The sequence below is a fragment of the Prinia subflava genome, chromosome 2, assembly GCF_021018805.1.
Source record: "Prinia subflava isolate CZ2003 ecotype Zambia chromosome 2, Cam_Psub_1.2, whole genome shotgun sequence".
NCBI lineage: Eukaryota > Metazoa > Chordata > Aves > Passeriformes > Cisticolidae > Prinia > Prinia subflava.
In genome coordinates, this window is record NC_086248.1 from 37,018,226 (window position 1) to 37,045,964 (window position 27,739).

At 37.9% G+C, this 27,739-nt stretch overlaps 1 protein-coding gene across 6 annotated transcripts in view; it reads right to left on the reverse strand.

The window, feature by feature from the left end:
* Nucleotides 1-13,070: 13,070 nt before the first annotated feature.
* MAP3K7 (mitogen-activated protein kinase kinase kinase 7) overlaps nucleotides 13,071-27,739 on the reverse strand; it is a 47,684-nt gene continuing 33,015 nt past the window's right edge. For 3 of the 6 annotated variants that reach the window (XM_063389650.1, XM_063389648.1, XM_063389653.1), the window contains 5 exons: nucleotides 27,351-27,418; nucleotides 21,753-21,861; nucleotides 18,900-18,961; nucleotides 18,244-18,359; nucleotides 13,071-16,145 (listed from right to left, as the gene is read on the reverse strand). In XM_063389650.1, the coding sequence (XP_063245720.1) occupies nucleotides 15,965-16,145; nucleotides 18,244-18,359; nucleotides 18,900-18,961; nucleotides 21,753-21,861; nucleotides 27,351-27,418 (536 nt within the window). In that variant the 3' untranslated portion in view covers nucleotides 13,071-15,964. Of the gene's footprint in view, nucleotides 16,146-18,243; nucleotides 18,360-18,899; nucleotides 18,962-19,775; nucleotides 19,863-21,312; nucleotides 21,354-21,748; nucleotides 21,862-27,350; nucleotides 27,419-27,739 lie in introns of all 6 variants that reach the window. The other 3 variants (XM_063389652.1, XM_063389649.1, XM_063389654.1) reach the window with 2 other exon arrangements.

Consider the following 27,739-nt stretch of genomic DNA (forward strand, 5'->3'; position numbering starts at 1 on the left):
CCTGCACCAAAAATTACTGGGTGTAGCTCCCTGGCCTGAGTTGAAAGGATGATAGACCTGGGGATTGCAGAGGCTCCTTGCGAGCCTGTGAAACCATGAATCGCCTCGTGGAGCCTGTGGCTTTACACAGCATTGCAAAGTCGTCTCTTTTCCCAGTCCCTTTTGTTTACAACCCCAGTGGCAGCGCTTTCGCTATATTGGGCAGCTGCACAGCTAAAGGGTTACATGTCTGTGTATTCTCTGGTCTTTCTTTCTAACCCAAAAACACCATAGAGAGCAAAAAAATCCTGCTAATTACTGTCAGAGAGGCAGTGTAATGCATTTTGATTTTAATGGGATTTCCCATTTCTTCCTTTTCAACTCTCACATCAAGGTAACAGAAACAAGCAAATTTTCCTTGGGTGCCAGCCTGTGGTGGCTTCTCCATCACATGTGGCAGCTTGGCCTCAGGCTTCCACCAGGACTGAGTTCTCTGCACAGTGTCTGACTTCAGGCTATGGAATATGTGAGAGAGTGAAGTTGTTAGGGTGAGAAAGACACCACAACTTTTGTTATTGCTGTCCTTTTTAATATTGAACTCAAACAAGGGTAACAACAGCAAAATTAATTTCCATTTCTTTCCTAATCAGATGCCATAGCAGAATCAGAGATAGTTATGTGAAAGCTTCCTCTCAGACTTCATTGCTGACCTGGAGTGGGCTTCAGATTTCAATGTTTTAATTCCTCTAAAATATTTTATCTGGTTTTGTACTGGTTTTGAAAGACATCCCTGTACCAATATGCCCCTCTTCTCCCTGCTGGGGTGCCTGGTGGGTGCTGTGGGCTAAGCCCATGGTGCTTTGCCCTCTGCAGGGATGCATCTCCTGTCACTCCTCACTCTCCCATCTGACTGAATTTCTGAGCTGCATCCTGGTTAACACACAAACACAGAGGGACCCCAGGCATGGGAACATGGCTCACAGGAGCTGGAAGTGCTCCACTGGTACAGCTTATAGCGAGATCCATCTGGAAGAGAAGGCAAAGGGAGCACTGACTGGCAGGGCAAAACATTTTCAGGAGTTGCCATCTGGCACAGTGCCCTTACCTTCCCCTGATGGGAACAGCCTGTCTTCATCAGAGAGGCATGGAGGCTTCGTCTTGAGTCACCAATGGCATCAGTCTCCAAAAATACCTTCCTGCTTTTGGCACAGACCTGGTTATTAGGTCAAGCATATTCAATACCCAGTAACTAATACAGGAGTTTGGCTGTGACACATGCTGATTGCAAAAGGCATCAGGCTTCACCTGGTGAAGAATTGCTCAATTAGTTAACGACTTGCTCTAAAGGAACAGAGAGCGTCGAAAGACCGGGTTTTGAGGTATTAGCTGCCACTTCTGGAGTGACAAAAATCAGAGTATAAAATGGTGTACATAGACTGTTTCCAACCAGTGTCCTTCTCTGTGGACCAGAACAGGGGAAGGCGGGATCAGGTATGACTGTCTTTTCTTTCAAAAAGGTCTTTCCTTCCCAGAAAGTTCAATGTTTGCAGAACTTATGTTCCATTTTATCCAAATACTCCTTCGCTGGAAGAAAACACTTTTAAAAGGATTTGGCAAAAACCCACCCAAGAACAACCAAATACACCAGCGAGCAGAAACTTTGGGAGCTCCCTCAGGACAACATTTCTACTGCCTCTTGAACTTGTGAGGCTTGTTGCCCATGGCAGTAGGGGTGATGCCACTTGCAAATTAGCATCAACCACTGTATCACAAAAATTGGTTTGTCAGATGCTCATACAGATGTTGTAGCTCCAGAGCATTTAAAGAGGCAAAGCATAACTCAACAGCTCCAAATTGGCTTTTAGAGGAGGAAGCACTGAGCTTAAGGTTTGCCAAGAAAAGCAGCATAAGCAACTCTTCTGAAAAAGCAATGCCTCATGATGCTTTAGCCTCCTGCGGTGCCAGATGTAGCTAGTGTTTTACTATTTCTTTCTTCAAATAGCAGTGCTCAGGGGGGATAAACTTTACTTAACCTAATTAATTTTAATCACAGCTTTCAAATCTCATACTGTGCAAAGAATTACAAATTGGAATACATTAATAGAAGCCATGGTTTATGCTGCAAGCTAATCGGGAAGTGTGCATTTACATTTTCTGCATGAGTTTGCAATTACCATTAAAATAAAATTCAGTTATGTCCTTTTAAATTACTAAAATGTGAAGAACAGATTGAGCTGGTCCCATTTGTTGTAGAAAATTACTTGAAAATGGACTAGATTTCGAAGAATTAAATGATTCTTAGTGAATAAGAGGTTTAAGAAAATAATTTCCAGTCATCTAGAGTTAAAGTGCTTCCAGACATTCTGGTTTAAACAATCTTTCTTTTAAAATAATAGATTGCCTACCTACTTGCTTCAGTATAGGTTCATGGAAGGAGCAAGGAGTTCTCCCATGAAGCCTTGGCTATATCTTCCTTTAAGAGCTAACCAGAGAAGTATCTCAGCTGCAAAATCTAACTTCAAAAACCACAGTACTGAGCACTAGGTTAGGAAATTTTCTTCCCAGTGGGGAAGTTCCTTTTCATGTTATGAAAGAGGGATGGGTTGGGAATAAAGATACCCCCAAATACTAAAATGAAGCAGCTCTGTATTATCATTACTAATATGAAACTCCTCCATATATCTTAATACCAGTAATTACCAGTAACTCTGGTAGGACCAGGAAAAATTTTTACATACACTCAATGATTTAAGGGCCTTCGTCCCATTTAAAAAGAATAAATGTATGCTCTTGGAAGACTGATCCCTCTGGCTGCTGATGGTGACTGAGGCCTATTCCCCAGTGCTGGCTGTGGGATTGCTGGACCACTTTTCAGCAATGCCCACTCTTGTGGAAAGTTATGTGTCAAACTTCTGTGGTCTGTGTCACCCCAAGTCCGGGGGCACCAATGACCACATGAGAAATAATAATAATGTGGCCCAGGCTTTGCTGATACATTTGCCAAAACACCTGCGGTTTTTTAATGGGACTGCTACTCCAGATAAAAATGGTTTGGCCAACTGGCACTCATCTTCAAAAGCAATTTGGTCTTTTAGGAATGCAATTCCCTTCCACTTCAGTGAAACGCAGGTTTCAGGGTGCCAAACACTCTGCTGAGCATGGGGCTCAGATCCCTAAGTCATCCAGCTCTTTGAGAAAGTGTTATCTCATTAGAAATGGTCTCATTTGCTAGAAAAGTTGAGTTGTTCTGACGGGTGCATTGTCGTGAGGAGTGTACAGAGGTGCAGTCTGACAGTGTGCAAAACTGGTTTTAATATAAAGCTTTATGCCATAGTGATGATGCTCAAGAGAGTACAGCAGTGTTTGTATTTATTTTCTGGCATAAACCTGCTGCTGCAATTTTTTTTTTTTTTATACTCAAGATCATGTAAAATGAAGTAGTGCAAACTCTAGAGGGAAAACCACAGTGTCATCATAGTTTGTACAGACACAGAAACACATTATTCTTTTGTATAGCAAAAAGGTCAAAATGCACGACTTGGAGGAAAACACAAGCTGATGTATCTGTTATAGATGATAACCTTTAGCTAAGTTGTAAGCTCCATGCCTATTAAATAATTGATATTACATCAGAACTTCAGGAAAGCCTTGTTTAACATGCTGAGTTTAAATAAAATGATTCGTCATCATAATTTTTTCTAAAACATAATATAAAGAACAAACACTGACACAGAGACCAACAGAATGAAACATTTCCATGTTATTAAACAGATCACTAAATAATCTAAAATAGCATCTAAAATAGTACTAAACCTCACTAAAATCCCTGAAAGAGGAAAATTAACCATTTTTTCATGGTGAAATATCACTTCAAACTTGTATTTGCAAGAGGAAGCTTGCTGAGAGTTTCTACTCTTTCAAAATGCAGCCTAAATGCTCTGTAGTGTGCTCATAACCACAGAATGATATAAGGAGGTTTAAAGGAAATGATGAGCTGATTCTTAACTGATGTAAATCGCCAGAACTCTGCTAGAGTAAATGGAAATTTATTCAATGGACAATTTTAATTTTAAATAAGATACAGATTGCAGATCCACCAAAATAGTTTCCATATACTTTCTTGAAATTGCAATGAGAAAAGGAAAATTCACTTTTCCACCCTTCCAGTTTCCATAGGTGACTGTGAAACTGCATGCTCATTTGGCAGAAGGAAATGTAAAAACACACCTCATTTTCCTCTCTGTCACGCTCTGGTAAATTGCTGGTAAATTTAAAAAGGTTGCAGTGCTGCAAAATGTAGTCAGAGGGAGCATGTAGTTAAATGCAGAGATGCTTCACCTCCAAGTGATTCATCTGCATCTTTCATGCCAGGTAGGAGGATGAGAGTGGTGCCAAAGTCCCACTTCTGCCTTCTAAAGAGCCCTGCCCACTGCTGAAACAGAAGATGGTCTCCAGCAAGTGCCTTTTGACCTTTTCAGGATTAAAGGTGAGCAGCCACTATGGATATGGATGCTTACACCAGGGCTTATGATGGAGCAGGAGAGCTCCTTCTGCACTCTGGCAGCTGCTGTAAATACTGCAAGCATCCTCTGGTCATTCCAAAGGCTACTCTAGTGATTCATCTTTGTGGCTTCAGTACTGTGCTGTGGTTTGGTTGGTTTTTTTGTTAATGTGGAATTTTCTAAAACAAAAGAAATGCATGAGGTATTTATTAAAATAAATACAGGTTAATTTCAGAGACCTCTGAGATTAATGCTTCTTAATGTCTATAATCCAATGGTTTTTTGAGTTCAAGCCTGTCCAACTGCAATCAAGGTCAGCATAGATTTTAAGTAGGTTCTTTATAGTAGCTGCAAAGGCTAGTCTCTCCCCAAGAGCACATTTTCCTTGTTCTTACATTCTTAACAATATCTGATTTCAGACACAAAAAAACCCCAAACTATTTTGCACCCATTAGAGAGACTGTGCATCGAACAGGCTCCTTGTGATGCTCCTTCCCAACAATTCTAGACCATAAGGAGGAAACAACTGCAATTCCCATTTCCAAGTGGTAAAGCAGCTTTCAGCACCACCAGCTGACTACTTAGTGTATTTTAATTAGATCAAGAACATTCCCAGGCCACTGTGTTGAAATGAAATGTGCACACAACTGAAGACTTGCTCATTGGCAATAAAATTTTTGAGTTACCAAGCCTGCCAGGTTCCCTTTGCAGAGCAAAGTCATTTCTTCAGAAGCAGTGATATTCCTCTGGGGGCAAGGGGGAGGAAAAAGGCCATATTTTTGCATAATCACAGCTTTCAGTAGTACAAAATTCACTGCTCTGTGGGAAATGGCAAGACAAAAAGTCTTAGTAAATATGAAATCCTCAGTGCTCTGGCATGTTAATGCAAGGGAAAAATTGTCTTGCACAAAAGAGATTATGAGGGCTATTTGGCACCATTTCTCTGTCCCCAGGTCATTACTCAGGGTCTCATCACTGTTACAGAGCACAATGCCATGGTTTGAAGGGCTCTGTGAGCAGTATAGCTCAGAATAAGGGCTTTGTCCTGCTGCTCAGCTCTCCTTCTGCAGAAATCTCACCTCCAGGAAATCCAGGTTATAGCATGATGTAATTTAGCCCCTGCTGGCAGTCTCTTCATTGTTTAATTAATTTTTTCAAATTTATTGCAGTTTCTTGCAGTTCCAGCACAAATGCTGTGTCTTGGCTACTGCAAAGCTGACACTGAGAAATTTTGCAGAAAAACTACTTGCACTTATGATCACTTACATAGTGAAAAAATACTGCTTTTGTGTACTAGTGTGCTCAATTAAAAAGGAACAGCTCATTTTTCTTTTTCACTTTGCCTGCACTGAGAGGCTAATGTGTGTCTATCATATATTTATCTCTATGTATTGGCAAATAAGGTCAATGATGGGATAGTTTAAAACTCATATGTGCCCATATCCAGTCTTACAACAAGGATTACAGCTGGAGGGTGATGTAAAGCCTCTGTACTCAGATAAGCTTCAACAATGAAGAACATGGGAAAGAAATCAGAGCTGGGCATGAAGAAGACATTGGTCAAAAAATTGACTGATCCTCTCAATCAGCTTAGGGTGTAGGTAGCAGAGCTTGTAGGCAAGTTCCTCTGGACAGATATCAGCCTTGGCTGGCTCCCTGGCCAGGAGTGCCAAGGATGGGGAACAGAACCACAAGCTGAGCACACACAGAAATTTCTGCAGGACTCAAAGAGGTCCTCCAGGAGAGGTCAACTCTCCCAGCAAGAGAGGATAAATCAGATCTTCACTAACACAGCAATGATACACTGAGAGTAAACACAGAACAGTGCCATTCTGTAGTTTGCTGGATTCTGGCTGTACCTTCTTGAATTCAGCTGTGTGCTTTGAATTACTGCAAGAAACTCTGGCATTAATATTTTATTTTTACTTTTTTTTTCAGCATAGAGGGAGTTTGACCTGGTTTCTCAAGCCAAGTAGGCCACAGTTCTTTCGAAATGATGGGCCTCTAGGGAACCAAGTGTAACTGAGCTAAGTCAGAGACTCCCACAATTTACTGTTCTGTAGAGCCCTAAAGGTTTTCTGCAGATGTAAGGGAAATATTTATTTATTTAATTTTGGTTTGCTCACTTGCGGGCATCACATGAAAGAATTGCATTTTTATTTACAGCTCTGCAATCAATGCTAGACTCATAAAAGAAAGATGATCTTATGTTTCCTGTGTTCTAAATAGCAGAGAAGATAGAATTTGAGCTTGGTGAGAAATTCTCTGTTCTTGAGCAGTGCATGTGGAGATACAGCTTTAGACACATTCTTTCTTGTGCAGCATTTAAATGTAATTAAGCACAGCCACTTGTACCAATCAACGATCATGAAGTGTATAACAAATAAATCCCTGATAACCTCTTCCATCCACCATAAATGATACCTCAATTTTAGAATTATTTTGCAGAATTTTTAACAAGTAATAATGTGTTTGGTTTAGAATATTTTACTCTCTCCTTGACCTATAAAGTTCCTTGAGGCATTACCAGAAAGTTGTCTCTTAGGTTTTTTTATTTCATTAAGAATTATGATCCTGAAAGAGATTAGGCACAGTCAGCTAGTTTGTAGCAAGCTCAAAATTCATGGACTTTTATTAAAGGCTTTTATATGTGGGAGACATCTTATCTCACACTAAGCTGTAATTTCACCACCCACCCTGCTATGCATACCCAAAAGATGTACCCATTCATTCACTGCTACCCCCCTTTCACAACAACAGCTGACCTGGTATGTAATTGGTTTATTTCCATTTGCATCAGCCTAATCAACTCAAACAGTTGAGTAATTAAAAAAGCACCCAATCCTTGCTAGCTAAAAGGATGTTTCCTGGATCTAGCCAAGGAAAACTAGATCCAGGAAACCTCTCTTGAACTGTGCTGCTTAACTGATAATTATTCAGTGACAAAATCACTGGAGTCCACCACTTACATTATCAGAATGACAGGCAGGAAACATGAATCTTATTCCCAAATTCTTATTCCTTACTGGAAGGTCAGCTGTGCTCCCTTGGGCCTCTATTTTCCTGTAATCATGCTTTTTGGAAAGTAATTTGAAGCCTTCAGGTGAGAAGTGCTCTGCAAGTGTTATGTATCAGTAATAAAAGTGGGCCTAATGACCACATCTTTTCCCCTTAAAGGCTTCCTATGGAACCAGCATCACCCATGGAGATGGTTCTGCAGGATTTTGCTGGTGTTTTTACCCTAGGAATCATTGCAAGATGGGCTCCAGTTACTGTTTTATCATTATAAGCCTGTGCTGAGACTTGTACATCTAAATACTGGTGGAAATTCAATCGTTGATATAAATTTCCTTATTACCTATGCTCTGTGCATTGCCAAACAAGCTTTTGCCTCCTGGTTGCTGCAATGACATTTTTTACAAGGCACAGCTGCCTGTGAGACCAGATGACAGTGCTAACGACCTTGTTCTCTGTTTCCTTTGCTTACGCCTCTTGTTTCTCCACACTCAATTAAGGAAAAGGAATTGAGGTTAATATTCTCGTCCTTGAAATTAAATCTACCCTTGCCCCACAGTGCAATTAATGAAAACAACTTCGATACAGAGCCTTTCATCTCTAGTTCACTGGTTTATTTAGTAGGAGTTGACAATGACTCACACCATTAATTTGTCTGCTGAGTGGCAACCACAGAGTGAATTAACAACGTTAGCCTAGATTGTAGGCATAAACCTTGCAAAATCACTGCCACCAGTTAACAACCCCGCTGCTCTTTGGGGTGAGGAGTTCTGGTGACGCTGAGACCTCTCCTTGTGTCACAGGTCCTCCTGCAGCCTGCCTGCAGACACACAAAGGGTACGCATGGACTGTGCTGCTCTTGATAACACTAGTTCTAGGGGTAATTAGATAAAAATGGCTATTATGCATTAGCCTTGGTCCAAAACACTGGGCAAGTTATGCTATGCATTCATACTCTGAGAAGTGTTGGTCAATTATATATTTGGCTATGAAAAGATTTTAAAGTCTAAAATAATGTTCAGCAGCAGAAACAAACAGATGGGTCAAAATGAGTGTAGGTATCATCTCTGATTTTCCTCACTGGCAGGTGCGGATGACTGGGGATTTCTTGAGGTATTCACAAATGCTAAAGGTATCTGAGAGTAATCTCTTCTGTATCTACCTGTGTAGCCTCACTTGTAAGGCAGAGAGACATATTTTCTGCACCATCCATTTCAGGACTCTGAACCTGTCTCTCAGCTTGATTTACCAGGGAGGAATACATGTCTCCCTTGCCTGTGACGCAAGTGGGAGGAAGTGTCCTTGTGAATACTTCTACCAGCCCTCCAGCTACCTGCTCCAAGGCTGAGCTCTGGGAAAATGGTTGGTATGGGAAGACTAGCCACACACTGAGTAGAGACAGCACCAACCCTCTGTTACAGTGCAAGGGTCTTGGCCAGCCCTGGCTCTCTGGGAGAGTAACAATATCTCAGACCAATTGCCAGAGTAGGACAAAAGCAAATTTGTCGGAACACCATCTCTCTGCACAGGTGTGAGGGTAATACATGATTTACCCCCTTGCCATCCAGTTTTAGATTTTAATCCGTCCATCTGGATTAACGTGCCAAAGTGACTGCAAATTCATTTTCCTCATTGGCATTTTCTTCCATTTTTCTTGTATGTTTTTGAGATTTCAGCATTTTGTTTGATTTCAGAAACTGATTAACTAAGTTTACTCTCTATGATCCCAAAGCTCTGCTTTGCCTCAATAATTTCACTATCTAGACTAGCAGCAACTGTTCAGCCCAGGGAAGGCAGAGTGCTGGTTAAAAACTTCCAACATCAACACCTGCCATGAGACTGGTGTTCTACCTGATAAAGGTATTCTAAAAATCACTCAGTTGTGAAATTTACCCCCAAATAAATCAAGTAAGAGCTATACCTCACTAGAATGTCCTTTAAAATTATATTTTGTTACTTTCTTTAGCAACTATCTAAACTCTGTACATAGAATCACAGAATCATAGAATCATTTAAATTGAAAAGCCCTCAAAGATATAGACCAACCGTTAGGCACTGAAAAGTCCACGTCCCTAAGTGCCACATCTACACAGTTTTAAAATATTTCCAGGGATGGGGACCCAGACACTTTTCTGGACAGCCTGTTCAATGCTTGACAACCCTTTCAGCGAAGAAATTTCTAATCCAAACCTCCCTTGGCAAAACTTGAGGGCATTTCGTCTTGTTGGGAGAAGAAACTGAACCCCACGTGGCTACACCCTCCTTTCCAGGGAGTTGTGAAGAACAGTAAGGTTCCTCATGAGCCTCCTTTTCTCCAGGCTAAGCACCTGCAGCTCCCTCAGCTGGGACTTGTGCTCCAGACCCCTCACTGAACCTCACTAATACAGACTAAACTTGGAGGAGCTGGATAGAATACAGAAAAGCTCTGTGCGATTGGTTACATTTGCATTTTTTCCTTACTCTGGGAGTGGGCACCAGGGAAGGAAAAGGAATCACCAAAATCTGAGTTTTCAGATGATTAAAACCAAGTTAGATTCTTAACATTCATCACTTTTTGCAGCTTTTGTGATTTCCCACTATAGGATTTTATTAAAAACATATCAAGTTCTTTACCTGAGGTCCTGCTTCAGGAATATTTAGATAAGAACATCTGCTTTACAGAGGGGCAAATTCAGCTGTGAAGGCCAGGTGAAGGCTGAGGTTTATTCAAGAGGTGCAGATTACATGGTCTGTGGTCATGCATTTTCCTGATTGTACGCTTTCTGTGATTGTTTTTTGTAATCCTTCCAATGGGTTATTTTGTAGCCCCCCTTCCTTGTATAGTTGGTTTAATCCTTATTGTATCCCTCCATACAGTTGTCACTCCGCCCTTGGAGCCACCCTTTGTTCCCGATTGTTCCAAGTCACTCCTCCTACCCACCTGTCAATCTTACCCTGTGCCAGTCCCTCCCACTCTGGAAATCCCTAATCTTTGATGCCCCAGTGGCTGGTTCAAATTGCTCCCCACCCCTTGTGCTCCCTGTTGGTCATTTGTACTGTGAACCCCACCATATGATCCTCCCCTAAGTGTACCTACTGGCTAAGGAATTGTATCCTCCCCTGAATCCTCCCCCGTTTATAAGACACTCTAAGCTTGTGTCTGGGATCTTCCCCTCTGTGCTTCTTTTGAGTTAGGTTCGCTTTGTGTTTCTGTTAACAAATCCAATCCTCAGAGTGGCAAGCGGAGCCCGTCTCGTTCTTTTCTACCCTGATTGTCTGGTGGGTGCCAAGGACACTCAGGAGCCGTGGGGGAAGCGTCACGGCCCCTTGCTCACAGTCCTGGACTAGAAGTGCACCACAATGGTCCTAAAACCACTGAATGAAAGCAGCTGAGATTGAAAACTGAGTTTGACCTCTAGCACTTTTGGGGAGATCACAGCATAATATGCAAAATTATCAATAAGCCAGCCACATTCAAGTACCCAGCTGTGTTGTTAAGGCTTTTGCCTCTTCCTTCTTTCAGGTCTGAAAACTCAGAGCACTCAGGAAAGCAACCATGAACGCCTTTATCCCTTGTTTCACCTCACATTTCTTTTGGAAGCACAGAGAAAGGCTTGTGCCAAGGCTACAGGTGTACTTCCCTGATCCAGAGATGTGGGATACAGCACTGTCCTCACCCCGATTTTTTTTCTACCCCAAAACAAATAAACAAAACTCCTCTTCTGGGCCTGCTCCAGTAGCTCCATGTCTCTTTTGTACTAGGAGCCCAGAACTGGACACAGCACCTCACCAGGACTGAGTACAGAGGAAGAATCACTCCCCATAATCTGCAATGCTTTTTCTAATGCGTCCCAGGACACCATGTGCCTTCTTGGCCACAAGGGCACCGCTGGCTCACAGACAGCTTGCTGTCCCCCAGCTCTTTTCCAATGTTAATGATCCAGTGATTCTATGATGTGCTCTTCTCCATCCATCTGTAAAAAAATGGTTCCCAAGTGCATGACTGCCTTTATTCAGCTTAGAAGGGGAGTACTGACAAACTGTGTGGAATTATGCAGACACAAGCCAGTTGTATCCTTTGGAGTATCTCAAATTTTAAGCTACTTAGTGTAAAGCACACAGCTGTGAACAAAAATCTTTTCTTCATTAATGCTTGTTTATGCTAAAGCCCTAGGATTAGCAGTGCTCTAAGTGTTTTAAGACAGTATTTTATTAATAATTAAAAATTAAAACTAGTCTAAATTGGGTTTTGCTCTTTCATTAAGTACTGCTCCATGACCAGATAGATGTAGGTTCAAAGTTAAAACATTTGCAGGAAAACTCTCCAGGTTCAAAGTTAAAACATTTGCAGGAAAACTCTCCAAGTTCAGGGGGAGATGTAAATTGTCCTTGCAAGAAGCAGGAAACTGCTACAGGGGCACAGAAAATAACTGATGCACTCTCACACTTCTATTTATCTGCCTCTAGAGAATGTGGTCTTCACAGGGATAGCATATCACCCATCTAGTGACACTGCTGAAGTAAATAAAAACTAAAGAAAGCTCTGATTTTGGGAAAAAGACATCAATTCTGATTTGATATATGCAGCTCTCTGCACAATCACAGAATCAATGAGATCAAGTGCAAGCTATGACTGAACACCACCACATCAAGCAGACCATGGCACCAAGTGCTCTCTTCAGTCTTTGCTTAGGCCTCTTCAGGGACCGTGTCTCCACCACCTCCCTGGGCAGCCCACTCCAACATCTAATCATCCCTTCTATGAAAAAATTCCTCCTAATGTCCAACATAAATCTCCCCTGGCATGTTTTAAGACTGCATCACCTGTCCTGTTGCTGTTTGCCTGTGAGCAGAGGCCAACCCCCACCGGGCTGCACCCTCCTTTCAGGTAGACAAGAACACGTGCGTACGTAACATCGTGTTTATATCTACATATACATGCACACAGGTTTACTTTCCTAAGATCCTCCTCATCAACTAGTTCACCAGGGAAATCTGTATTCTGAGGGCTTGGGTGTGCCACACCTTTTTTCCTTTCCCTTCTTTTTTCAAACTTTCCCAGCAAGTTACAGCAGGGCACCTGAAAGGGTCAAGTTGTTCAGAACACTTCAGAACAGATCTGAAGCACAATTTTGTGTTCTTCACAGGCAATGAGACACTTCTGGGGGTCGTCTCTCTTTCTGCTATGAGAACCTCTCAAGCTGTAAAATCCAGTATGAATAAGAGACCAGGGAAAGGAATTTTTCTGAACTTACCAACAGAAGACAAGCACTTATCTCTTTGCTGAACATCCACAAGGAAGATGTGGCATTCTTAAAATATCTTTATACTCAGTTATGAGTAAGACTATTCATCCTACACCCTAGTTCTGCATACAGGAAGGGGCAAGCTCATAGCAGAAGATTTTTTTTGGTGGTGGGAACAACTGCACTATGATTATCTTCCACCCAATGTGGGATTCCATGAGATCATGGATGCTCTGGCAAGCGCTGGGGCATTACTGCATGTTTGTGGAAGTCTCTCAGCTTTTATTAATTAGATTCCTAAAAAAGCAGTAAAACCCTGTAAGAGAAAGCCACACTGCTCATTCCTGAATCATATGAAATCATTTACCATTTTATGTACAAGTTTTGAATTACAATCTTCAACTCCTCATCAGAAAAAAATAACAAACCAAAAAGCCTTAAAAAGCATTTTTGGAAGAACTGCATAGTATACAGAAGCATACTTCAATTACACAATATCTTACAGAACACAGACTGTAACAAAAAGCAGAGCCTGTTACCTTTTCTGAGAAGGCACTGCCCAGCCAGAACTAGATGTTTCGTCTCCATTATTAGAGGAACAACTTTAACTGAACAGAAGAGTACATGAAAAAAGTTCCTGAAGAGTCCCAATAGTTTAACAGAAAAATAAAAGTACATTTGTAAACAACTTTAAAACAAGAGCCTTATGAAAACAATAAAGGTCACTGAAAGTTAAGCTGTTAAACTCTTCTTAGCCCAAACTGCTCTGTTTTACCCTTGTAAGTTTTTTTTTTTTTTTTATGATAAACAATTTTTTCACATGGAAAACCTCAGTGAGAAATCTGGGCAAGTATTTTTTAAATTTTTGAAAATTAAGAAAAGGACAATTTGAAGGCAAAAAGTCAAACTCCAAATCCCCTTTGAAAATTAAAATAAAATTAGTGATAAAACCAAACTATTGATTGAAGCCAACAGTGCAAAGTAGCACAGCACTTATTTTATGAGACCCTTTTTAATCTAAACCCTGAAAAATTATAAGCAACTGCTAGAAAGTACTTTTGTATTATGTACCATTAATTTATCACTCCATTCACTTTCATTATTCAAACCTTGCCATAAAGTGACTTTTCACATACAACACTGATTTACCTTAAGCATATCTCTTTTACTACACAGCAAAATGTAAAACCTGTTCTGGGAAATGATTTTGTGTATGTAACTATCAATGCCTCTGAAGGTGAGCATCAGTGTTTATGCTGTTCTACTTAATGCTTCAGCCCATGTTAAGTGAGCTGCTGATCACTGAGTGTCTCCATTTTGGCAGATAGACAGATGTATGTGAACAGCAATGCTTTGGATAACTTGTGCTATTCCTAATACTGGAGTTATTTTCTCCCCCAATTACATTTTGCTATAAATATGTGTGGCCTTAAGTTGATCCCAATATCAGTTTCAGCTAACTAATCAAATTATCTGTTAAGGTTTTGGGAATGAGAACCCTTGCTTTATTTAAATAAAATGAGGGAAAGGTTCCTAACTCCCAAAGGTTTGCCAACAATAGATTTATTTGCAAGACAGGATGTCCAGTAAGTTATTTGTCCCCTTTGCTGTTCACAGATAAGCACAACAGTATTAATGGTTTTTATCAAGTAGGCAGGAAGAGAAGGAGAAAATAGTGTGAGGTTTTTCCCCTTAAGGTTTTTCCAAATTCTGCTTCTGGGTATTAGTAACCATTCATTTGGAATAAGCATATTTCAAATTTCAGATAACTTCTCTTTTATTTATAGGGCTCAGCAGCTAAACTTCAATTTCCTGTTTTAATTTTGCAAAAAATTGTTATTGAAACCCTACGTGTAACTGAGAACATTCAGAACTTATGTATGTATGTAAGGAGTAATTTATCATTTTATATAGAGGTACCTTGTTTTTGTACCAGTTAAAAGTTAATTCATAATCCAAATAACCAATCTGCAATGTAAACAAGTAATTATTTTCTTCTATGTAATAATGGTAAATAACAACACTGAGATCACATATTCCACTTGAGTTCACTAAATGCAATTCTTCAGTCACAAAGGCAGCAGGCATTCTGTGATGAACTTCCTTTGAGCTATGTTCAAATGAGTGGAATAACTGAGATTCCTGATAGAGATCTAAGCTATTTCCCTCATTTTCTTAATAGTTTCCACTATTTGCATACTCAACTTCATTTTATAATTTGCTATTTAAAATAAAGTCATTTCCCCAAACTCTTCTCTCCCTATCTAAAACAATTTATTTACATTTATAGTAAATGCTTTTCACCGAGTAAGTTGTAAGAAAAAACCTCCTAAAACAAAATCAATAAGGGAGCAAAACCATAAAGGGAGCAAGTATTTCAAGGTCTGTATTAATTTTCTTTCTGAATTTCCTTCCAGAGATTCTACAGGGACAAAAATTTTAAAAGTTTTAAACACGCTTTTACATATTTTTGATTATATCTTTTATACAAGGAATCAACTCTGTCCAGTGATCACCTTCCTAACCTTTGGCCAATATTTAAATGAAACTGCATGTTATTCATCCCAAGAAAGTAAACAAAATACAGACTTTTACTTCAAATATTTTATGAATGAATGATTACAAGAAATATATTAGTCAAAATGCAGGGCTATCAAGCACTTAACCAAGAATGCTGGCATCAGTTTGCCTACCATTTTTCACATGGAAAAAATACATTATGTCTACAGGTAAAAGGCATCACTAATGCATCATGAATTACTCTGGTCAGCCAACATCACCTCTGCAGCTTGGTGCACGTTTCAGTTTATTACGAAAATAATCATCTTAATAATAGTTTGAGATGAGACACTGGAACAAAACCATTCTTAAACAGGAAAGTTTTTTTTTCCTCTTACTGAGGTAACACCGAAAACTAAAAATAAGTTCTCACAATTTAGCAGCCTCCTCAACACTTGTTAGGCTAGCCTTCACACAAGGAGCATGCAAACAGCCACTCTTCTTGCTTTAAATTGAGGGCTATTGGTTAATTCAAGTCAGCGTTTTTTCACCCTATTCAATTAACCTGTTGAATTGGATTTCACCTAGGAAAAAGAAAATTAAATGATGTTAAGTGTAGCAGACAAGTACAGATCACACCAAGAAGCTAACACTCATGAGCTGTCATAATAAGGGATAATAATAACAATAAAAAAAAAATCAGTCTTTTCTGTGCATATTTTTCATTTGAAAGGTCCCAGGAAATCATGATGTGCCTGGCCGCTTCTGTTGCTGATTTCTGATGACCTCTAATTGTTTTTTGCATTGCTGATAGTATGTTGAGAGACTTTTGTTTTCATCTAACAGCTTTTTATGTTCTTGTACTAGACGGGATGTGTTTTGCTGGTCTTTTTCGTCCTGGTCCAGTTCTGCTATTAGTTCTTGTCTGAAATAATAATAAAAAAATCATTGTCATTTATATTCTATTTCCATTTCTGTGTAGATGACTTCATATGTTTCAAATCAGTATTTGATCATCAATTTGAACTCACAGCTGGTGATATTTTGTGCAAAAGAAGTTGACAAAAGAATGTTATTCTTTAATGTGTTCTGGAGAAAAATTCCCTTCCAAATCAAATCCACATTTAAACTTCAAAATAGCTGAGAGACTGAGCGTCAGTCTTTAAAACTGTCCTTTAGATAATGTCCTTCAGATGTAGTTTTACAGGTCACAGTAAAATACCTAAGGAACCACACAAAATTTCATAAACATATTCAACTCAAATTTTAGGTATCTATATGTACATTTTAAATCTCTAAAAGACAACTTATAATACAAAATTGCAGTAATTTTTGTAAATTTTTAGTGAAGCGCAATTTTCTATCTGGACTTGAACTTATTAAACCAGTGGAAAAGTGGAATCAAGGAAATTACTTCTGTAACTTCCATTTCACATTATTTATGCTGGAAGCGTTCAACATGTTTTTTTAGCAAAGATTTTAGAGGCCCAAACACACTGATAATCTTGTTATAATTTATTCTGCAAAACTGATGTGGCAGTTTGTTTTACTGTTTTGTTATAAGGTGACAAGAAGGCAAGCTGACAGCAATATTTTTGCAACAGAATAGCAAAGGAGAAAGTTCATGTTAATTAATTGTTGCCATATGGTTTTTAATTACAGTTAAAGAAAATGTAGCAATTGTATGATGGTTGAACTAGTAACTACCTTAACCAGCATTAAATTCATTCAGCACAACATCTTTTTTTGTTTTAACGCCTATGGACAATTACATTCTAACTAAGAAAAAACAGTTTGGAAGAAATGTGAACACAAATTCCCTAGGAAAAAACCCAACAAAACAGTAGGAATCTAAAACTAAAAAATTAACAGTTTTGAAACAAATATATTTTAAATATATTATTTTAATATTATAATATTTTAAATATTTTATTGACCATTGTTGACAACATAAATAGAATCAAAATTAAGATTTTAACTTTAGCATCATTATCTCCTCATCAAATCCAAAAATTCTAGATACGTGTGAAAAATCCAAATTGTTCACAGAATACTAAGCCCAAAGTAATAGGAGTTCAATCTTAGAGTAACATTTTCCCCTAATTCTGTATGCTATTTCTGCTATACAAAAGGTTTACACACACATTTTGCTCATTAGCTAATCCACAAACACTAAGGCAAGCTCCCTGTTAACAGATGCCTGCCTGCAGTGGCTCAGACACTGGTGGGTCGCAAGCTGATTATCTGGTCTAGTGTGCAACTATAACTCTGAACTGGTCCCCAGCATCAGGAAACAGAACACAACAGAACTTGTTATGAACTCAAATTCTGAATCAGCAATAATTTTTGTTCTAATACAACAATATGTGCAGCTGCTTTACTTATACATGTAAACAATGCAAGAGGAAAGAGTTTATTTCCAATGCACAAGGAGAAGGTACATAACAGCTTTTAAGCATCAGGTCTTAAACCCATGGCAGAAAAATATAAGATGAAGGTTAATAATACTGCTGTAAATGCAGTGCTTGACTAAAGCCAGATATATCATTAAAACTAACTGCAAAACAAGAAACATTGACATATTACCCAATATTCTTGAATCTGTTAACTAAATTATTTATAAATTACAACTGAAAGTATTTTAATGGACAGTGTAGCAAATTAAATTCCAAGGTTCTTTAACAGGTCAGGCACTTCATTTGTGATGACCAAACATCACCAGTTTGTTACATACAGAGATTTGTCATGGCCTTATGGAGGACTTGTCCAGAAGAACAGTCTTGATATTGTTCAGAACGTTCAATTACCTGCTCTAAACATTTCATCTGTACTGAGCAGCTCAGTATTTCTGAGTTTATGGTTGGAAAATAATTATGCCCTATAAAATGTTACTTCATAAAGCCAGAAATAATAGTCACAGTGACTATTACTTACTTTTTGTTATGTATTTTTATTATTATACACAGACTTCGTGTATAGGAAACAAACATAAGAACAGAAAAGGTTAAGCACATTTCACTTACTTCCTCTGCAACAGCAATGCGATTTCTGTCTGAACTTTCATATATTCTTGTGCCATTTTGCAGTGCTGTTCAAACACAGCCATAGATTCTTTGGAGTTTGGGCATGGTGCTAGAGGCTGAAAATAAATCAGACATGTTAAAGACTAATGAACTGATATCTTAGTAAATAGTGTGTTAGAATGTCTCTACAGTGTATTTATAACAGTCTTTTAAAAACTAGTAAGCCTTTAAAAATAAGTGTTAAACCATGCCCTGGAAAATATTACTGCACCAATGTCAAAGTTTACTCAAATGTGAAGTTTTTAATCTGACACTCACCACAAAAATCAAAGCAATGTTTAATGTCATACGCAAAAAACAAAGTGTACACAACAATTTGATTCAGTAACACTCAAGCAATTAATGTCTTATTTTGACAGCCAAACTCAGCTTACATTTGGTTTTAGGGATCATGTTTCCCAGGGCTTGTTTTTAATAGCTTGATCAAACCTGAGTCAACCAATCTCAGATTACATAATATATTTTTTTTAGCCTTGGTCAAAAATTAGACAGAACATAAACCCAGGTAATTATGTGGCACTATATTTTGCAGCCCCAAAGTCACATGTTAGAATGAAATGCAAACTTGAGAATCTAATACACTGTATATTTATTACCTGTAACTGATGATCTAATGTGAGATATGCCATTGGGATGGAGTTATCTGACCCATTGGTCTCTGTAACAATACCAAGAAAACTTTAATGTATTTAAAAAGAGTTAATACCATTCTTACAGGACAAAAACAAGTCTAAGTAAATTCACAATACACGGTCTGAATGTGGATAAGCAGATGGAAATAGCAGCGTTCCAATCCCAAGGCAGATGAATCATTTTGTTTTTCTGATAGTTAAGAACATTAAAAGTATGGTCTATCACATCAAGAAAAAATAAAAAAAATATGGTTATCAACCTACATTTCTAGAAGCCATGTAACAGCACAAAGATTTTAAAAATACTATTTTTCTACAGTTTGTGATAATTTCTGTTTATAAAAAATTTGCCATTTCATTCTTGTTTATGAAGGATCAGCCAGCCAGCCCATGCATCTAATGACTTTAAAATTAGAAGCTGTGCAAATCAGCTCTTCCAAAATAAAATAAGCACAGCCTCCTGGCTCAGTTTTGAAACCTGCTCCCAGTGAGGTCTCTAAGTATCTTCCTCACAACATGCTCTAGGGCATCTTCTCTGCTCCTTATAGATACTTTGTGGGCAGCAAGGAACTCAGTAACTGGTCTGTCTCCTGGGCATGGCTGCTCTCTTCTTGCACTGCAGTTACTCTGGATTTCTCTAGAGGTTTCATTCCATATTCAGTATGTTTCTGCATTCTTATCTTTCAGTAGCCCACAAGCTGGGGGTCACAAGGTTACTGTTAAGCTTTAAGAGACACAGGAGTAAAGACACATGGAGAAACTACGGATTTTACAGCCGCATAATCGCTACTAGAGGATTATATGGAGGAGGGTAGGTGGGAAAAAAAAGGGGCTGCTTACCCATACCCCAAAAGCACCTGCCACAGAGTAGTCGTGGTAGAGAAACTAAGGTGTTGCCCTCAAAGACTATGCTATTTCCAAGAGCAGCTTCAAAAGGAAACAGAAATAAGAGGGTGGGAATGGAGAAAAAGTGGTTAAGTGTATGCTTGTAAGGAAACTGGAAGGTGGTAAAAAGAAGAAGGAAAAAGAAAAAAAAACAACCCTAAAACCAGAGACTTAATCACCACGGTATCTTAAATGCAATCAACATGAGAAGGCCTTCCCTACATTAGACTATTGCCATATACGGACACCGTGACAATGAAGGAATCATTGCAATGCTTCAAAAATACATCAATACATGTAGACATTCCCGAGTGTTTCAGCACTGCATCAGAGAACTGCAAATTTTCCTTGACTGACCAGATTCAGCTGCATCCTTGTTTTATCACTTTGCTTAATTAAATTAAAAATGTAGCATCTTTTGAAGAAAACCAGAATTATTTCTCTCTTCAGAAATTTGAACAACTCTTTGTGCATGGCCTACATAAATCTAGCAAGAAAAAATATACATGTTCTGTATTTGCCTGAGTATAAGGTGAGCGATTTCTGGGGGCCAGAAAACACACTTGGCTTTTAGCTCCAGTGCTGTGCTGCGTTTAAGACCAAAAACTTGGCAAAACTTTTGGTGCACTGGCTTACGACTTGCAGCTTTCAGCTCCCCATGAACTCTTGACTGGGTAAGAGCTTGCTTCCAGTATGAGGCAGCAATTCCTGTTAGTGCTCCCACGGCCTAAAGCAACTCGGGGTCCATGCTGCACAAGAGGGCCCAGGGTGGGTAGCAGCAGTGGGCAAAGCCTTGGGGAAATTACAAGTGACAAGGCACTGACTGTCGTCAGGCAGAGCAACAAAGGACAGAAAGAAGAAAACAGAGAAGCAAAATACAAGAGTGTGTTGCCCTCCCACTGACAAGGGGGAAAAAAACCCACATCTTACATAATCACCTTCTATTTGGTAAAATGCAAGTGGGCAAATTGACATACATATTTATGTATATATACATATGCTTGTGCAAGAGTCAGTCACCACATGAGTTTTCATTTTGCACTTACAGGACAAGAGTCTGATCATCCAGATGAAAAGATCACAAGAAAAAGATTACAGAATTTGAGGCACTGAGAAGTACCATCTTGTGACTTGTAACTAAGTTTAAGTTTGAATATGTACATTTTGGTAACAAAGATGTAATTTTTACTTCTATTCTAAAACGAAACTTGTGGGGATCCACTTTTTTCGAAACTGCAGTCCAGTACTGGTTCTTTTCATAACAGAATGCACTATGACTTTTAAATTCAAATTGAACTATTCAATTATCTTCCTTCTTAATCCTATTTCATAACAAAAGAACAATGATGCTACACTAGAAGTATTTACAATGTTTCTACAGACACGTCAGTGCATTTAAAACCAGCAATTTTGTGTGCACATTTACATTCTGCATGAGCAAAATTACAACAGAGACGATAAACAGAAGTAACCTACTCCAGCTGATACTCACCTACATAACATTTAATTCCAGACATCAGGCAATGAAATTTTAAAATGTATTCAATCTTTGAATGTAGTCAACATAAAAACGAACAATACGAAAATGTTCCAAGATGTCTATTCTCCTAATTCTCCAAAACCACACTATAGTAAAAAACCACTGCTAACAAGATCCTCATTAAATATTACTTTCACTGCAATTTACAGTACTTTCTTACAAACAAAATGCTTACAAGTTCATGTAATTTAACAATCTATAAAAAAGTATTCTTAAAGCATATGTGAAAAACAAGGCAGTAATGTAATGACTGGATTTAAGCAGAACTTAAAAGAATCATGATCTTCATTTCTTACTTTTATTAATGTCTGAGCACACATCTCATACCACAATCAAATAAATATTTTAAATTTTTTACAGGCAAAATAATTACATAATAAACAAAGGTTTACCTGCATCATCTGGTGTCCATGGATTACGTGTTGGCTTTTCAGAGGTTGGTCCCGAGGTAGTGATCATTCTCACACTAGGACTAGAGGATCTACTGCTGTTTCTACTCTCCTGAAATGACAAAATAAAACAAAATGACAAGTTAACAGATGATTTTTTGATAAGTTCATTAAAAAGAAAAAAATTGAAGAAATGTGAACCTATAATCCTCCAAAATGCTCTCCTTCCCCGAGCTTTTACCCCGAATGCTCTCCTGATGGTTTGGTCAACTTTACATGCACTGCAGGGATAATTTCATCCCCATTTCTATTCAGCATAACAAAAAGCAATGCTGAACAATGTGTTCAAGATCTTTATAAAAAAATCAACAATATGTCTAGTGATTTTCATACCATTATTCAGTGAAATCTAGCAGCTAGGTAACATAAAGAGGAAATAAAGTTTGCTTCCAATGTTGAATCAATGAATGGAACTACATTCAATTAAAGGAACACAGCTTAGTAGCTGCACTAGTCTACCATGTATTAATCTACAGTTTTCCTCTGGTTCTTTTGTTAACTCAGAGGTTATATGATTAATCTTCAGAAAACATGAAAAAAGAGCTTAATAAAAAGGATCAGTCAATTGAAGCACATCAATCAGAAAATGAGTACATTCTCCCTCGTGAAGCAATTTAAGAACTAAATCAAAATTCTGAAGGATGTTTTTTCATGTACTCTTTGACTCCTCCAATCCTTTTGTTTACCAAAGCACAAAAGCATAATACAGACTTCATTATTCTACTAAGCTGCTTTTTCTGAAATGTTATTTACAATATATATGTTTCTATTTCAAATCCCCCCTCAGTGACATTAAATTAACACAGGAAAGGATTTAAGACTGCAAGCCCTAGCAAGTTTCTCAAAAAAATGAAGTAAAAAGAAAAGATGCTGTTAAAATATAACTATTTTCAAGAGGGTGTATTTATCACAAAACGATTCATTAAATGACTCCATTTTTCAAAAGAAGCACTGAAATATACATTAACTAGAAACTGTACTTCTTTATGACTGTATTTCCAAATATCCTACTTTAAATTTAAAAATTCAGAATTCCAGCCAAGTAACGATCCAAATAATAACAAGATTCTACACATTGAACATCCATTATTTGAAATGCATAATCTTTCTTCTGTGATGTTTATTAAGCATTTTGTGTTTTATGTCAATATCTAGAAACAAGACAATAAACTGTGGGATAATCTGATGGGTATGTTCAAGATGATGGCATCAGATATTTTGAAAAATCTTTTGTGTTGGAGTCTTTGTTGACATGAAGTAAGGTTTAAGTTGCTGAGCTTAGTGTCCTCAGATATGAATGATAAACACACCCTACTGATGTCAAAGATCAGATGACAGAGAAAGCACTTGTAACAGTATAAAAGCCCTTTAAGCAAAAGATTTGTTGAGTATCTATAGTGGATAGTGAAGGGCACCTGAGAAATACTCTGGTTACAGTAACTTCTCAGTGCTTTACCAGATTGTTTTGGTTCACCAACCAAAAACCATTTCCTTGATATCATTATTTACATGAAATTCAGTAGATATAGAAATGAAGGAATCACATCTGAAGCATATCTAAAAAGTTGAAGGGAAGTTTCCCAAACTGAACACTGGTTAGATTACAGTGTGTGTGTGTTGAGTGAGATGCTTTAGGCCATCTAGATGCCAGCCCCTCTGACAGGTAAACCAGTGTCTGGACTTTAGCAGTTTCTGCTACCCCTTCATCCTGGCTTCCTCTAAGACTTGCTAGCAGGTTTCTCTCAAATCATCTTTGCCAGGCGGTCAAATTCACATGGCATCCTTAGATTCCATTTCTCAAAGAGTTAGTCTTGAAAGCTGGCCCACTCTGAGGAATAATCCTCCCTGAAGTTTAATTTGAACAGGCAACACAATTTAAAGAAAACATCATTACTAGTCCTGACTCCTCATCTTGTCTGTGAATTTTATCTTGCTGTGAAAGGGGAGAAAAAAAACCCGAATGTGCATCTGTGACAAATTTCACAATCTCATGGACAGAATGATTCATCTGTGTAATATCAGATCCCTAAATTATCCCACTTAGCTTGCCTGCATATGGTATGTCCATTCTGACCTTGCTTCTCAACTATTCATGTCAGTACATGGTTTTCTTTAATACAGCAATTTTTTTCACTTCAGAGTAAACTGTAAGACTTATGAAGGCCCAGCAATGGTTACGACACTGCCTCTCCCCTAAAAACCAACAATCCTAAAACAAAACAAAAAAATGTTTAAAAAAGGAAGTAGGTACTTTTGGTATTTATGATAGTACTGTGAAAGATGAGTACAAAACAACCAAACCAATAAAAGATACACAGGCAAGGAGATGGATACCACACTGGGCATCAGATCACAACCTGCAGATCTTGGGTCATTATGCAAGGTATGTTTCTCAGTATCCGTATAAAACATTAAATTTTGTCCAGGCTGCTTGCAGCATAAACAGCAATTTGCTATGTTCTTTCAAATCTCCAAAACTATTAGTAGTTGCAGTTAAGAGACTGCACATCTGTTTCTGTGTTACAAAGGTGTTTAGGTAAGAGCAACAGCACTAGACAGATGACTAAAATGTTTTAAAGTGCATGTACAGGGAAATAGGCAGAAGAAACAATTCAGTTAAAAAAAAAGGAGAAATTAACAGAGCATCACAATATATGGACAGAAACAAACAAAAATGTAGCATTTGACTTTAGAAGGGACAGTTACATCAGTGCTGCTCATGTCACTTGGAGTAAGGACCAGTCTAAGGTCACAAAGTGCTAAAATCTGTCAAAATTCAGACCTAAACATGTGTTCTCAACACCAAACAATTCTAACAGCTGATCCAAAGGTGGGAAAACCTTTGACCAAGCAAATTTTCCAATCTAAACTGTTGATGCTGAATATAAACCCTCTGCAAAGCACTATTACTGTCTGCTGTTGAGAACACCAGTAAGAGCCATATCCTAAAGTGCCTTAAGTGTGTCAACACCATAAACATAGTAATTCTCAGCCATACAAGCCACACAAAAAATTCTTCCAAGGGCACACAGACATAAAATAGACATACAATCATAAAACATACGAGGTGGTCAAATGAAAACAGATGAAGAGGTACACAGGACAAAGAGTCTTAATCCACCCCTTTCAGCTAAGCATCCAAACTTTGGCATATGTATTATTAAATATTTATTGTGCATATACATTTTTAATTGTGTATTAATATTATATATACATATATTTGAATATTTATATACAAGCCTGGTGTTTTCCTTCACCTTAAGAAAAATTCCATTCTGAATTGGAAAAATCTTCCTAATTAAAACCAGTACTTGTAGCAGAACCATTTTCTATTGACACAGCAGCAATTCTCAGGAAAAATATGTTCAGTATTAATATTTCTGATCAGCTTTACTGTGTCAAATAATGAAAAGTAGAAAAGAGGCACCGTGGCAATAGGGCCTTTCACAGCCTGGGTGAGGGAGCAGAGGCACGGCCACGGCTGCTTGGTGAGGGAGGCTGTGCCACGGAGTGGGTGGAAGGGAGAATGGAATGCAGGGAAGAAGGATGTTTGCAGTGAGGGGAGGGAGGGGGATTTTCACATTAGAAAGGATACCCTATATATGGTATGGTGCATATGGGGAGATTGGATAAACTGACCAGAGCTATGCCCCTCACATGTTTTTTCTGCTTTGGCTTTTAGATTGCTTATATGGATAGCAGTTCAAACTTTTTAATAAAAAATCAAGGCACTGAGGTCCAGACATATAGAAACCCATAAAGATTAATCTTAAGTATTTAGCCATAAGTATACTGTGCTCTGTTTCTTCATTATTCTATTATTTTTTTTAACATACAAGCATGTGTACATCAAAAGTTAGCATTAGTTTCAGCAGACTTTTCTATCTCTCCTCACATCAAAAAGGGGATAAAAATTCATTATTTGTTTATATGGACAGTGCAAAAATGTCTTTGAAACTGCATTTTTCAGGCGTGCTAAAATATTATGTTTTCCAGATTTTACCATAATGTTTCAAAAGAAACTGCAGGATAGAAACAGATAATTGTAATTCTTCCACTTACATTGCCAATATGTAATATGAAATATATAATACAATGTGAAATATGTAAAATACATATTTCCAATATGTACACTATCAGAAGCGAGAAAGTAAAATCTGACTCTAATACTTGTATAGACCCACAGGAGAAATTGGTGAGGTAAATATAAAACAAAATTTTTGAATCCTTCTGTTCACAAGGACAATTTAGTTAGAACACCCATACAAGCAGTAGCACAGCTTTCAAAGAAAGATTATAATTGTTATTAAGATATGAAGCAAATGATGAAAATCTGAAATATCAACCATTCATTAAAATGAACAGAATGAAAACTTTTAAATAAAAAAGCTATAATTAAATATATTCATCCATCAATCAGCACAATTTGGTATAACTGATGTATTGTCACTTTATCTTTTCCCCCCAGTCTTGCATAATTTTAATTCTACAATTAAATGAATAGGCTAAATTAGTTCCTAAATTTTGCAGATTAGTATCTTTCTAACAAACCTGTCTTCTCTGAAGATATTAAAATGTATTATGTAGACTTGTTATTTTCTGATAGATGTACACAGTAAATTTACTAACACCTACAGGAGTGATGCGGTTTCTGTGGCTATCATACTCCATGGAATTGAAGAAAAATCAAAGCTTATCTCCTCGATAATAACCTGATTAACCTGGTGAATATGCTAAGCACCAATATCCCACACTCAGATAATAGTAGGGATCTCAAAATTGCCAATTCACACTAAGGACCAAATAGCCTCTGTGTTGAAGCAATTAAACTTGTTGAAGCAATTAACTGAAGCAATTAAAAACACAAAATAAATACACCCGAATGAAGCATTAGCTATATTTTTCTCATTTAAAACTGAAATGAAAGTAGGAGAATGTTATGTAGCATACCACTGTTTCTGTTACCATGGCATTTACAATACCAGACAAATACCTATATTATTATAAAGTATCTTTTTGAGATAGTATTTTTTTAAACAAAACTTTCTGACAACACCCTGTGGTAAACCTTTCAGAACAAATAGATATCCCTGTAATTTAGTACTCAGGATTCAGAGATTGATAATAATCATTATTATAACATTTATTATACTGATGCACATACTTTTTATTTCCATGCAAAGTGAGTCTATATGTAACTGTTTTACACAATAAGTAGTAATTACAATTGTTTTCTACATACAGAGAGATGAAAAGGCTTTCCTGTGTAACATGTGCCCTCAGCCAAATTAAGTGGTACACAAAAAATGTGTACATAAAAGTGACAAATATTGCATAAGCTATAAAGAAAATGCTTCTCATCTAGAGCTCATTCATAGTTACCCTCATGGAATCTCATTTCAATGCAATACAAACAACACTACAGTCTGCCAAGCTTCCACATCATTTCTATGAAAGCATCAAAGGTGAAGGTTTCCAGATCGGTTCCCCAGTACAGATTTGGTGCTGACTTTACTGAAAGGCAAATGAGAAGGACATTACCTGACTGGACTCTGTTCCAGCAACACTAAGATCTTGAATAGATCTGCGCCTCTGCTGTCCGTTTCCTGCTGGGAAAAAAACAAAACAAAAACAAACCAGTGAAATATATTCAGAACAAAATAAGAAGGGTGCGACTGTTGCAGAGGAGCTTGGAATTTGTACAAATCCACAGAGACAAAGTGAGAGAGGGGGAGAGAGAGACAGCTGCAGAATTTTAACTCAAAACATGCTGGCCTGTCCACAAAAAGTATATCCTAATACAATAACCACTCCTACCACATGAATAGCTGCTGCACTCTACTCCACCATCTTCTGTCACATGTATTTGGTCAGGCTTAGTACTCGGGGCAGGAGCTGATGACGACATCTATTTCAAGTGCGTTACGTTA